The 15314-nt window shown below is 32.8% G+C and overlaps 1 protein-coding gene across 12 annotated transcripts in view; it reads right to left on the bottom strand.

The window, feature by feature from the left end:
- Nucleotides 1-15314, bottom strand: part of PCDH9 (protocadherin 9) — a 929525-nt gene that overhangs the window by 897955 nt on the left and 16256 nt on the right. Inside the window, exon 3 of one of the 12 annotated variants that reach the window (XM_086710808.1) lies at nucleotides 11330-14901. The exons of the other annotated variants lie outside the window; for them this stretch is intronic. Coding sequence (XP_086566934.1) covers nucleotides 14755-14901 — 147 coding nt within the window. The 3' untranslated portion in view covers nucleotides 11330-14754. Of the gene's footprint in view, nucleotides 1-11329; nucleotides 14902-15314 lie in introns of those variants that run through there. 12 annotated transcript variants of the gene reach the window in all.

Genomic DNA, 15314 nt, shown 5'->3' with positions numbered 1-15314 from the left:
ATCTAACAAGATTAACTGAAATTTTATTTGAAAACATATATGTAAATTATAATTGCTAATATGCATTAATAAAAACAACAACTCTGTCATCAGGTGTCTTCCGTAATTCATTTTGCCATAAAGCATTTGAGTTCCTACTATAAACCAGGAATTCTGCCAGGATTCTTTTGAATTTGCAGCATATTATTAAATCCCATTTGGCATACAAAACTCTGCTTTATCCCCTTCACCCACCCACCCCCCAAAAAAAACCTAGCCACCTTAGAAATGAAGGCTGTAAGTACAGCATGCAAAACACATCAAATTATGCGTAAAGAAGACGCTTGGCAAAAATACACGCCATAATAAAGGCGATCAGTAGATATTTAGTCGATAAACTATAAAATCACCCTTTTTCTTCTGACATATATTTTAAAGTAACCAAAAAAAGAAAGTTAAAAGAACAATTTATTTACACTGGAGAATTCTGAATTTTTTAATATATTCATACGAGTAAATGGTTACTTGTACACTTTCAAAGATTCAGTAGGTGCTTTACTAAAGCTTTACTAGAGGAAATATATTTAAATATCAAAAGCAACTATATAAAAATAATGACCTCAGCCTATGATGCTTAGGCTAATAAAAATATTAATAATAATTTCAAAGTTTCTATTCAAAAATTTAAAACTGAAAGCTGATATGTTATTTCAAAGAATATCAAAAGAATATCAAAAGCAATTGCTGGCATTAAAATATGTATTAAAATTTGATTGTATAGTAGATAGGTAGCTCATTACATTTAATAAATAACAATAATTAGGTTTTACAATATAAAAGAATTAATGTCCCAATCATTCTCAATCTACCTAAATATACATATATTCATATATATATATATATACACAAATTATCTATATAAAAATATATGAACATATACCCATATACATCTCTAAGATTAAGCACTTTATTTCTAGTCATCAAATACTTAAAAATATAGACTACATTAGCTGGTGTTGTCTATCAGAACATATTGGTGTCAGGCATAATATTCATCCTTTTCCACTACTGATTCTTGTTTAAAAATCACTTGCATCTTATAAAATATGACTAATATTTTTTATTTAACCATCCAGGTTAATGTCAGGATGCATGTTTCAGGTGCAATTAAGTGGTGAAAGTGGTTTGGATAATGTGCTATATTCTTGTGTTTAATATGTTTCAGCCCAGGTCATGATCTCACGGTTCATGAGTTTGAGCTGCATAGGGCTCTGTGCTGACAGTGGAGAGCCTGTTTGGGATTCTCTCTCTCTCCCTCTATCTGTTCCTTATCTGCTCTCATGCACATGCTCTCTCTCTTTCTGTCTCTCAAAAAACAAAAACAAAAAAACAAAAGCAAAAAACAGAACTAATCCAACGGGGGGAATGCATATTTGGGATCGCTCCACTTCTCCAATAGAAAAAGCACCCTGTTATCCCTGGCTGTTTAATATTTAAGATACCAACAAGCCACTTGCCCAGCTCCTATTTGTCCTCACATCTAACTACGTCAGTATCCAAAATATTTTTCGTCATATGAATGGAAGGTAAAAAAGTGTTCTGTTTTATGTGTAGCATCAGAATGTCAGAGCAGGCGAAAATATTTTCATTCAACAACATTTGATGATTGGATTTGACCAATTTACTCTTTTTAAGGGGAAAAATCTGCAAAAACAAAATCAGCAAATAGGGCAGATGGGCTAAATCTCTCTGGGCTAACATATAAATTCAAGGGCAACAGCAATCTTATAATATGCATTCCATATTTATGATCAGTAAGTTTTCATCTCTGCTATTTCAAATGGAATCCTTTCACATGAAAAGTGCCGGGAACTTTTAAAGGACATCCATGGTTTTTTTTGTTTCTCTTTAACAAGTATATGGATAAAATAATCAATATGCAGCTGGGAAAGTGGTTATGAAAACTTAACTCAACTCCCCGCTTCTTATTGTAGGAAATCTAAACATGAAACACACATTTATCCCCATCCAGCGTGTAGGGGTACATGTGTTTCATGTGGAAATGGCCAACTGGTTGTGCCCGAGCAGGCTTCAAGGGTGATTTGAACTACCGTGGCAAACTCACATAAGAAACCTGAATTTTCTTAGCAAAATAAGTGAGTCTATCCCTCAGTGAACTAACCCAAACCAAATATGGACATTTACATTTACTGTATTTGGGAGTCTAGCCTTATCTTTTTAGTGGGATGTCAAAGGTAACTCGCCAAACTTTCACTCTCAAATCTCCACTTAACTTCCGTCACTAGAGCATTAACAAGTTTGATTAACAGATCTCATATATTTTCTCCACATTACCTCCATGTAACTGCTTCTCCTCATTCTAGAGCACTCAGTTAAAGTCTAAACTCTTTGACATCCCAATGCTGCAAACTGGACGTAATGAGTTACTAGAAATTTGAGGGGGAAGCACATTTGGTGTCTTTTAGCCAAGGTTCCACAGGTGTTAGCAATTCACCACTTAGGAGAACAGCCTCCCAATTAAACAGGGGCTAACTATTCACCACACCAATGTTGTAACTCATCGTTTGATCAATAAGGTTAAGTTCAGGGAACCCTTATTAGAAAACCAGAGAACAATTTCAAAAAATGTTCACAAACAAATTCAACACAAAATCTCAACATTGTACAAAACAATTTCTGAAACTTTATTGTGAATTTTAAGATACATTTAGTAAAGTATGTTTTCCTTAATATAATTAATTAAAATAAATTGGAAAGAAATGCACATACTACTTTTTTAAAGCAAGGATAAGTACAGACTTTTGAAGTCACAATATATACAATTATATGAGTGCAATAAGCTTCCAAATACATTAGGTATATATCTGTTTAAATAAATAGTAAAATACTTGATTTGACATATGTGAGAGTCATACTGATTACACCAAAAATGTTTTACAAAATATAGCCAAAAATGGAATGTTACACATTTGATATACAACTTTTTAAAATACGTTATATATTCATTACTTAATTCAAATTATAGTGTACAAAAGTCCATTTTAATGAGGACAGTTTTGTGTTTTTAACACTGTTCAGCAAATATAGATATTAAGATGCATCCCTATACATGTTACTAAAGCCCCATCAACTGAAATCACTAGCACAGGGAGGAAAAAAAAATTCTACCAATTATTAATAGTAATAATTTTTATTGATAAATTACTAATGTAACACACTGCAACATTATTTTGGTTATTTTAAGTCTTCTAAAATATATTACCTAATACTTGAGGCAAATTGTTTTTGTGTATATAGAAACTTAATTTGAAACCAAAATAGAAAGATATTGCTACATTGAACTTATCTACTCTGTAATATATTTCTTTTAAATAATACCTTCAGTTACCAGTTTTCAGTTGGAAAAATTTTCCCCATAATTCTTTAATAATAATGCTTTGTGTAGTGCCTTACTATGAATCTCAAGAACTCATTTCACAAAGTAGCAACAGAATATACTGTATTGTGAATGGTACCTATAGAATATTGGTATTATAGGAAAATGTCATTTTAAGTGTTTACATCTATAATTATTCATACATTGTAGTACAATAAGGGAAATTATTTTCAGCCATATTTCATCATTTGTAGCATATAGTTACACGTGACAATTTATTTGGAGTATATAAAAATGTGGCTATTTTGCAGAAGTAAAACAACATAATTACCAGGGTTTTTTTTAATTGGAAACAAATGTTTTATTTTCCCTAAGATTCTTTTAATAATAAAAGAATGGAAAAGGAATCAAACATATCCACCTGCCTTAGAGTGGTGAAGTGGGAAGATGGACAACTCAATGGTCATTCTCTAAAAATTACTTAGGCAATAATGATTGAAAAGATGCATTTTGCATTTACATAATGAACAATGTGCTTATCTATGTCTACAAAAACTGCCTGGTAATATCAGAACACAATTATAGAATGACTAGGAGCACATTATCAGTTTTTTTCTTTTTTTACACTTGAACTACAAAAGCAATATAAGGAAACCTATTGTATGTGAACTAAACTTGCATTATTATATTTTGAGAATATTAGGATATCAACATATCTAAAAACAAGCAAGACAAGTTAAATTCTTCTAAACCTCCCCAGTACCAATTGCCTACTGTTTTATTGGAGCAGCACCACATGTCAAGCACCCAGTCAATCTCTATAACTCACCAAGTTGCCTTTTATTGGTCAGAATGAAAAGCATATACATTTTCTGCAAGAAGTCAGTTGATATTAGGGAGCCGGGTAGAGGAAACACACAAATGCAGATTTATCTACTTTTAGGCCATAAACCTCTAAAACATGAGCTCTGCCTTACTAACTATGGCACCTTATTTTTTTCCATCAGAGCTATTAACATTGTTTGTATGTTAGAAAGAAATATACTGGTTTATGATGGGGGGATTCCTTCTGTCCATATTTGCATTAGGGGTTGTGTGTGTGAGTGTGCTGGTATGTTTTCAGGTTAACACAAGATTAAATATAATTCAAGTAACATGTGATTGCCAAAGAGTAATTTTATTTCTTGCCCTGTAAAAAGAACAGGGGTTAATTAAGCAAATTGCTATGTCTTCTCAACACTTTGCACTTTAAGAGCTGACGGTAGCATAGCAATGATTTGTTTAACTACATTCACACTAAGAGAAGACATTTCCAGTCTCTTGGCCACTCTCTCAGAATGTTAGAAACTAAATAATTCCTTAATTCTTTCTTAATTTTTTGAAGTTAAATAAACATAAATAAGGGCTCATAGGCTCCAAATATCCCTAAATTAGGTAACAAATTTATTGAAAGTTTAAAGACAGTCATCTCATTTATCGATATCTGGAACTCCATTACTATGGTCCATAGACTATATTTCTACTTTAATGCCACCCTGTATATCAAAAACTCACCCATAATCACCTCAAATGTCATATGATTATCAAATTTGGGACTTATTTTTTATAAATGATCTTATATTCGGCATATTTCTGATCCTTCTGGCTTTAATAATTATCATTATAAGACTTAATTTTTAAAAGCTTTAAAAAAAATACTGTGAATTGCTAGAGTCCATTGCCTGATCTATAAGTGGTACCAAATAAGTTATTTTCATGTTGCTATAGTTCACTTTTGTCAATCCATGCACAGTATTCATATACATTTTGTGGTTTAAAAAAATCAAATGCATGCAATAGAGATATCTGCTGAGAAGATATCTCAAATTAGGAATTGGTGTCCATTTGCTTTTTCTACCACATCACTGAAGAAAAACCACTACAGAACTTTTACTCTACTACTGTAATGTTGTCCAGTTCCATTAATCCTCTCCAAAGAGTCACACTCAAAAATCTAAAGATTAGCACTCCCATCAGAAATCTATGTAAAAATATATTCAAGAGCTTGCCAAATCAAAACAGTAATTTTATTAAGACACACAATCGATTTGCAATAAAAACAACCGAAAAGTTGTCAGATAACTTGAAAAAACACACAGCCTTAGCAGAAGGCATTTAATGCTTGAAGAACACGGTGGTTAGGGACATGGTCAAAAATCTGTGCATAACTTTTGACTCCCCCAAATCTTAATAGCCTACTGTTTCCTGGAAGCCCTACTGAAAATGTAAACAGTTGATTAACATATATGTTGTCTATGTATTATATATCATATTATTACAATAAGGGCTACAGAAAAGACACTGTTAAGAAAATAAGAGGAAAGAAGTTTACTGTACTGTATCTGGTAAAAAAAAAAAATCCACATGTAAGTGGATCTGAGCCAGTTCAAACCTATGTTGTTCAAGGGTCAACAGTATATTGCCATAATTCTACCACTATCATAGATAAGTTTGTAGCTGAAAAAAGAGCTGAAGGAAGCCTTCAATAGATTATAGTTAAAATATTTTTATTAAAACTTTTGGTAAGGTATGGAAAAATCTTATCACTTCAGACAATTCATACAGCAATATGTATATGGTTATATAGATGCATACAATCATTGTATCTAGTTTTCTTATTACGGTCAGGCTAAGCATACCTTTCCAGTGAATATTTTTAAGAGATAAAAGTGGTTGTAATTGAAAGGACAAAAGCATACAATACATAGACTATCAGGCCTCTTTGTTGAATCAATTCTTGATACTTGTGAAAAATTATTTGATGAGCAAAAACGCATCAGCTTAAGTTACATAACTGTTTTCCACTTTTCTTTTTATTCGTTTTCTTGAAATTCTGAATGTGCAAAGGCTAGGAATTGGTGTCCATGTGCCTTTTCTACTACCTCCCTGCAGAAAAACCACTACAGAACTTTTACTCCACTACTAATGTTGTCCAGTTCCATTATTCCTCTCATGTCCTTCCTCAACTTCCAAGAGTTGATGTATATTAATACATAATTATGGAGGCAGAAAACAAAGTACATGCTGGAGAGCCTCTGCTCTCCTTAAGGCAGAAATTTCCGATAGTAAGACTATTAAATTTGGCTCTGGTAATGTCCATTTGGATGGAGCTTCTGATTCACAATCATAACCAATAGGCATAATGTTACTACAAATTATCACCAACACCCAGAATGTCAATGCAAAATTAATTTAGTTACTCACAAGGCCTTGTCTGTTTAGTTTCTAAATACAGAAGAACTCCAGCCATATTTTAAGTCTTCTAGAAAGCTAAAGCAACACATTATGTTAAACCACTATATTCATGTCTGCATGCCAGGATTATAGTTTCCAAACCCCATCTTGGAATTTTATCATAAGACTGTAACCTATTGTAAAACCAAAACAGTCTGGCAGTCTTCTACCTAAACCTGATAAATAGAGATGACTAAAAGTGTTTGCTTTTATGTTTGGTCTCATTGAACATGAGTTACATCAAAAAACTGTAATTTAAAAAAAAAAGATTACTTCTCTAAAAATGACTCTTTAAACAGACATACAAAAATCATTCCTCACAGCCCTACCACAAATTGATTTCTATCCTTACATGTTATTGAGTTCAAAGTAACCTGCCTGTATGCCTTTGAGTTCACATCTGAGAATTATGTTTTTCCAATATCTCACCTTAATAATTTAAAGAAATCTTGCCACTCTAGTTCACTGACACATTAGCAGATAAACTTAAGTTTATTACACCAATGGTTGATCTAAAAGTATGCCCTTACCAGCTTCTTGTTTTCTAATTAGCAACATGGAATCTTTGGTCAACATGTTCAATTCTGCTCTTTAATTAATTGAAAATTTTCTGCCAATTAAAGGTTATTAGTAAGGGTCATCAAGAAAAACCTGCTGCCCCCAAATCATACTAAACCTTAAATAATAACTGAGGCCACAAAATCATAATGTAAGTGATGCAAGTTTCAAAACTATAGGGTTTTAAAAGGATAAGTCAATCTGCTTGTCTCATATCAAACTTTTTCAAAGAGCTAATTTTTGTATTCTTTGGGAATGTGACAGTATTTATGTTCTAAATAAAAATAGCATTCATGAAAGCTACTCAATGATCCACATGCACTGGACACAATGGACAGAAAGTTTAGCATGTTGCACCCAGAATCGATTTCCTTTGCCAAATGGAATAAGGGAAGCTGTGTATGCCTAACACCTCAGTATTTCATTTTAACCTTCAAATGTACCTCAGAACTGCAACTTCCTTAGAAGTTTTATCATAATGCATCCTTTATAAGAATCAATGATAAAGAAATTCTATTTGACTATAGGGCTGAAATCATTCTCCCCAGTTCTCAGACTTCAGAGGGATCTTAAAAGTCCAATAGGAGGTTGACAAGTGTTTACCATCTATTGTTAGAGTTGTAAGCAAGGAGGTATTAAGCCAGTAATGAAATATGGTATATTTATCAAACTATATAAAATTAATGGATAATTTTGGGGGTTGTGGGTGATAAATCTGAAAAACCTAAGCAAGAAAATGGTTAAAATTGAATAAACAATAACTTATATGCATGTTTCTAAATAGACTCGAGGATGTGTTCCCTCAGTACATTAGAAATAGGTTGGGAGAAGGCCCGTGCTGATGTTAGCTGGCTCCTTTGTGCAGAGGTGGACGGTGGTTGATATTTCTGACCCATGCAGAAACAGGGGCTGGAATAAAATTTTTTGTTTAAGTCAGAAAGCATCATTCTAGTCTACGGGGAGAAGAAAGATCTTTTTGTTATCATTATGGTTTGACCTCCCCCTCTTCTCCATGCCTTCTTATCAGATATGAGTAGTTTAAAAAGAGGATAATCAAAAAACTCTTGTTCTATTTTGAGCTTAGCAGAATGTTTTAAATTCATTGCTAAAATCCACCGTTTGTGAAAAGCATTCAGAATCCTACTGCCTAAAAGATACAAATGCTCTTCCTGCTCTTCCTACCTACTGCCTGTGAAGGTTCACTGCAACCTGGAAAGAAGTGCACAAGCCCCAGGTACAGTTGCATCACCGTGCCATGTGCTCAGCGGCAAAATGCGTATGTGAAAGGAATTAAAAACAAAACACAGTAGACTTTATCCTTTTTTGCCTTCATACAAAGAATTTATTTTTGGCACAACTGACTCTTGGTGATGCACCACAATTTCATCTTTTTAACTTAAAGTGCAATCAAGAGTCAGTATTGCCTAGCAACTACGAGCAAAGCCTCTGGTAGAACACTGGGAGGGTTCAAGTCCTGGACTACTCTTCACTTACAGGAACTGTGACCTTAAGCAAATCATTTAACTTCGTCTCAGCTATAAAAGAGATATTAATAATAGTACCTGACTCACAAGGTCACTGTTCCTATTTAAGTAGTTAATACATGTAAAGTGTTGAGAAGAATGCCAGGCACACAGTGAATTCTCAAGTAAATGTTGGCTATTATCATTGTCTGGTATTCGAAATCTAGTTTCAAAGCACTGTAAACTACGTTTTAGAAACAAAGGGATAATGGTGCCAAACTGAATATTGTGATCTCTTTCAGAGCCCAAAATGCCCCCCATTTCTCCTGTGAAACTGCTTGCTATTTCACTGAAATTACTGTGGTTTATTTTGACCAGTTACTTTAATATATGCTTAAAGCATGTTTATATTTTTTTAGTAATAAAGCAATAACTAGTCACGTTAAAGTACTCAATAATTAGTTTCAACCTCAATAACATACTATTAGGATTAAGGAGTTTATTCTTCTTCTTAATGTTAGCTTTTCCTCGATACAGGTTACTCCAGCTCTATTATGGTTATCTCATGTTGCTTTTGTCCAAATTCCTAATGAATTTCTTTTCCAGGCAAAACATTGGAGGGCACAGTCTACACAAATTCATTAATATACAAGCATTCAATTCCAAATCAGATGCCAACACATCATTCTCTTTGTACTTTAGAATAGAGGACTGATCTGATTAATCATATAGCTGTGATTCACTGTATTGTCCACAGACTGGCTCACACTGACAACGCTCCCTAAACTCACAGGATTTTAAGACTTAGCCTGTCCAGCTTCTCACCTTGCCAGTGACTGTTTACATCTCATTCCATCAATTACTGCTCAAAATAGCTAAGACGCCTCTTAGGCAAAAATCATAGAGTACTCATTTGACACTAATCTATGCAGTTTTTTGTTTTGTTTTATATTACTTTTAGATTCTTTATAATTTGTTGTTGCCTGCATTAGTAACATTAAATAGTTTGGAGGTTTTATTTTAAATAACTTCCAAACGACCTTATATCCATGGAAGGAATATTTTTATTTTTATTTATTTATTTTTAAAATGTTTTTTTCAACGTTTATTTATTTTTGGGACAGAGAGAGACAGAGCATGAACGGGGGAGGGGCAGAGAGAGAGGGAGACACAGAATCTGAAACGGGCTCCAGGCTCTGAGCTGTCAGCACAGAGCCCGACGCGGGGCTCGAACTCACGGACCGCGAGATCGTGACCTGAGCCAAAGTCGGCCGCTTAACCGACTGAGCCACCCAGGCGCCCCAGAAGGAATATTTTTAAAATATCAGGTCCATATAGCCATATGGTTAAGAAAGGCATCTCTCTTGCTGCACATTCAAGATGTGAGCAGTGGGATAAGGTTGCTTAATACGAAAAACAAAAACAAACGTGTCTTGTGGCCAATATGTGGCATTCCTAGAACTGTACTTCCTCCGTCTTTGTCAACTCCTAAACCCATCCACCTACGGTGTAAAATTGTTTGTTTGTTTTTGGTAGTACCTCCACCAAAATCCTGATAGAATTGCTCTTTCCTGAGGTTTTCATAATTTGACAGAGCACAGGGCAGTAAGTCATGATAAATGTAAGCAAATGGTTCAGAAATCACTGAGGTAGTAGATATAAAAATAAGCACTCCTGGGCTACTGTCCAGGTTTCAGAACCATCCTGAAAGGCCCTGTTTCTGCATTGTTCTGGAGAGAATATGGTAGGCTGCTCTGTTGTGGCAAAACATAGCTCCAATTTATGTACCTGTAAGCAAATAGCACTTGCTGTTTGACATTCAGGTGGCATATTTGGGGGCTATTTCAGCTAATTTGCAATTCAGTCCTTTTAATCCCAAACTTGATTTTCCTTCAGCAGATTGACAGTTCTGATTATTTACATTATTTCTTCAGTTTAACTCTATTTTGTCTTTGAATGAACAGGCTGCCAATGAAAACAACAAGCATTAATTAGCTTTTCTAAGACACATCCTGATAATAAACACCAGCAATCCAAATGACCAGTTTGACTTTTCAAAAATTATATTTACACATTATCCCAAAACTATGTGTCTCCAATATTCACAAAAGTTAAAGTACTAAATTCATCTTCATGCTTTACTACAGCAAAAAAAAAAAAAAAAAAAAAAAAAAAAAAAAAAAAAAAAAAAAAAAAAAAAAAAAATCAGAGTAATATTACTGACAAAAATAGGGTAGCTACGTACTATTTCAAGTGGATAATTTTCTAATCAAATTATAAACACCAATAATCTGCTTCAGATTTTAGAGTCCTTCTGTTTTGTGATTTTTTTATTTAGGAGGAAAAAGTTAATTTTCTAGTTCAGAAGGGAAAAATTAATCAGGCAGAGACAAAGAAGATAAAGGCAGTGCTCTGTTATCAACACTAAGGCAAGAGAGTGACAACAGATCATACAATGGGGATATTGCAAATTGTTCATTGTCAGGAGAGACTGAACCACAGGGTTTATTTTGTAATTGTTTTTCATGAGTCAATGTCAACATTGATTTGCACTGTTTGAACATGTATCAAATGATAAAAAGAAATAGGCCAGACAGATGTTGGGTAGTATGAGTAAGTTTGCCAAAAAGGATGACTAAGTTATTAATTAAAGACATAGTTCAATTTTTAATAAAAATGAAAAAAAAAGGCTGAATCCAATGATCTAATTTTCAGATGAGAAAATCTAATTCTTAAGATGCTAAGTGAAACTTCAGCCAAGTATAAGTGGTTTTGGATAGATAGGACTATTGCCAAAAATTAGTAAGAAATACCAAAGTTTTGAAAATTGGAAAATCTATTTATTTTAATAACCCCTACTGGTTCATTTTCTTTGGTAAAGCAATGCATAGTCACTTCCAAAAATCATAATAAGAAATTAAAACTGGGTAAAAACACCAAGTCAACAATCACTGTAATGATGAGATTGACACATTTCTAATTGTGCATGGAAATTATTTACTGCCAACAGAGTAACACTCATGTGATTTCCACACCAACCTTTGTTTAAATGTATCTGTTATCCTAAGCTTAATCTATCCTGTTTCTTGGTTTGAAATTAGCTTATCTAACTGTCCATATTTTCACACTGAAAATGGATTACATTAGTTATATGGTGGGTCATAGCAATACATTTATTATTTCCCCCCAAATTGCTTATATTTTAATCAGTATATTTAAGTGCCATTACACATTTTATTTCTAAGGTATATCATATTTTACCAGGTTTCAATTTTGTAGCTCATTTACATTATCATAATTACTTAGAGATAGTTGCCTAAGTATCCACAGAACAGTTGGAAAGATCTTTCTGGAGTTAGGCACCAGCTTGATGGTTATCACTGAAGCCTAACTGCAATTAAAATAGTACATTTGCTGGAAGTAAAAATTTATCTTAAAAAATGCACAAAAAAGTGCAGGTGAGGCATTAAGTGCATTATTTTTCAAAAAACCACCATAGCATTTAAATGCTATGTTAAAATTTCAAAATGACCTGCTCATATAAACATCATCCATATGCAAATTAGTTTGAGAAATGATTACAGTTAAAAATAACATAGTCTGTCTTGCCTGAAATGTAAAGCTCAATTATGACATTTTCCTCTGCGATTAAAGGAAACCAAATTTTTAGGATATGAATGTTTCTCAATTTAAGAAATAATATATATACACACACATATATATGTATATATATGTGTGTATATATATATATACATATATATGTGTGTGTATATATATGTGTATATATATATATAATAAAGGTCTCTAGTTTTTAGTATTTTATTGCATCGATTCCTTGAAATATTGTGATAAATATTCATAAAGAAAATGGACTTCCCCAAATCATAACCATCTGGAGGTAAAAACCAATTAAACCAAACATTTATTCTGGCCAGAGTTTAACATCTCTGTTCCACTTATGCTTATGTCTTTTCAAAGGGTGAAGGTTGAAACACTGCTTTGCAGAATATCATGATTCAAAATACCCTTTTCTAAATGGATCCCTGTGTAAGTGGATCTCCATCTGTAGAGAACACTGTCTTCTTCAACTTAGGTTATTACTCAACATTATCAATGTATGCCATGTTTTTAAAGTGATTTTTAATATGGCAAATATGCTAATCTCAGAGTTACAGAAATGAAGTTTTCTTGCAACTATATTTTATTAACACCTTTGCCTGTGGAAGAAGTGTGATTTTAAGGATGAAAAAGTGTATTTCCCTCTAAATTAACCAAAGGATAAATTTAAATGTGGCATTCTTATAATTGAAGTAATAGATCTTAGAATTTTATTACCCTACTGAAAGATCAAGTCTCCAGCACTAGTTTAAAAAAAAAGGCTTTAAAAAATATATTTCAGGGAAATGATGACATCAATTTAAAACAGAGAGAACTCATATTTTAAGTAAGGGAATTCCAAGAAAAAAAGTATTGTGTTTAAAACCCACTGGAATCTTTTAAGGCAAATAAAATATCTTATTTTCTTAAAACTTTCCACTGTCAAACACTGTTTCAGGACCACTGAAGTTACACAATAGATGTCTGTTGAATAAAAGAATTAACAAAAAATATAGATTAATTTTTGTATATATCAGTAGAGGTCTTTGGCAAGAAAAATCATAGTTATGTATTTTTAAGATAAAAAATATTCTTAAAAAAGCATACATTTAAAACTATAGGATATTAATTCTGGAACACATTTTAGTATCCCTTAAGGAAAATATAATATGGTTTAATAGTCCAGTGATAAGTCTGGATATTGTGTGGTTGTCAGGCTTATACCCAAGTAGGGGTTCCAAGCAGAAAAAATCCTTCACATTGCTAGATGAGAAAATCAAGTGGACCCTGTTTACATAAGGAGAGATGTGAGAATTGCAGTACAAGAAATATAATTTTCTTCATAGAATAAGTGTTTGGTCATTATCTGAACTGAAACTCATATATACTTCCAGGGGTGTACAATCACCTCTCTATTCTAAGAGTTAATAAAGGTCTATCACTGAGATGAACAACACATAATGGTGGCCATCTTAACTTACATTTAGCCATGTTTAGTATACATTTATATGTGCTTGATGTCATGAGAAAACTAATTTTTTTTTTTAACAAAAGCAATGAATCTAAATCCTTGAAGCCTGATTCTTGCCATTTACCTTCATTTTACCTGATTATCTCCATGTTTGTCCTTATGGTGACATTAAGTAAAATTTACTGAACATCTATAATGCCATGCTATAATCCTTACAACTCCATGACATTTGATACTCGAGGTAATATTCATACTATATCCCCGCTCTGTTCACTATCTTAGTATATTACATCTTAGTATAAAACAAGCAGTAGTCTAAAGGAAATCACACTAGTGTGTCATGTTATATCTGTTTGATTCAATTTTTCCAAGCACAAGGAATAAGTTTTCATATTGTTCTTGTTCTAAAGTCGTTTTTTCTTACTTAGCCACTGTCTATATATAAAATTAGAACTAAACTAAAAGGCCAATACAAAAATAATTTTATCACACTGAGAAAGTAGTAAAGGTCAGTAAGAAGTTAAAAATTTAATTTCTACAATCCTAGTTACATTGAAGCCAACTAAAACTTGGCTATATCTACTTATTTAGTTGATCAAGTTAATTGAATTAGTAACAAATCCCCACTACATTCTGCTCCAAATCCAAATCAATAACTTTGTCTTGATGATTTCAGCTAAGCTACCATAAGGCAATGATTTTGACCTCTGGTATATTAAGAAAAGGTGTTTTTTCAGATACTATCATATTGTGTTATATTTTTATTTGTTGGGTCTCATTTATGTTATTATGTCACCCATATACTCAAATGTTATAAACTTGCATATTCAAACATTAAAAACTCATTTATAAGTGAATATGGTATTTTAAAATAAGAAAGGAAAAAAAACTATTGGTTATTATGCTTCTGGCTTACATTTGATGAATCCCAGAAATATGATCCATATACTCCAAGGCATTTTAACTAGTTTGATTACACCATGGATGTCACTACTTCAACGGAGATGCTTTCTAGTCTATGGAATAATTGGAAACAAAACCCAGCAGGTTTCAAATGGTTCCAGCTGTGTTAAGTACTGACTGTGAAACAGATTCTCTCTCTTATATGTTGTTTTGTAATAGGAGTGATGTATAAGGTGAAAATCCCCAGACGGGTGGAGTTCCTATGGGTAATCAACAGGGAAGTGAATTAATAACAAACGCTAAAAGCAGAATAATTTTAAATACAACATGTGAAAGAAAATGGCGAAATACTCAAAATGAAAGATAAAGCAATTATATAAATGTGGCACAATAGGGACTAAGTTCAAAAGAAAACATAGGATCCTGTCTGTACTATTCAGATGCTGTTACAAGACCAACTTTCCAGAAATCCTAAATATCAAAAAAAAAAAAAAAAAAATTAACCAAAAGCAGATTAACAGCTGACATGCTTATTAAAAAGACATAAAACTCATATTCCAAAAAACCACCAAGAACAAAACCAAGAGGACACGCATTAAGTGCGATCTTCACCTCTGTCCATCGCAAACTGGTATCCTTGAAGACAAAAGACAGAAAAGCAGGTAGGTTTTGT

Source organism: Puma concolor, chromosome A1 (genome assembly GCF_028749965.1).
Source record: "Puma concolor isolate L17-30 chromosome A1, mPumCon1.1.hap2, whole genome shotgun sequence".
NCBI lineage: Eukaryota > Metazoa > Chordata > Mammalia > Carnivora > Felidae > Puma > Puma concolor.
This window is presented reverse-complemented; position numbering and strand designations above follow the sequence as displayed.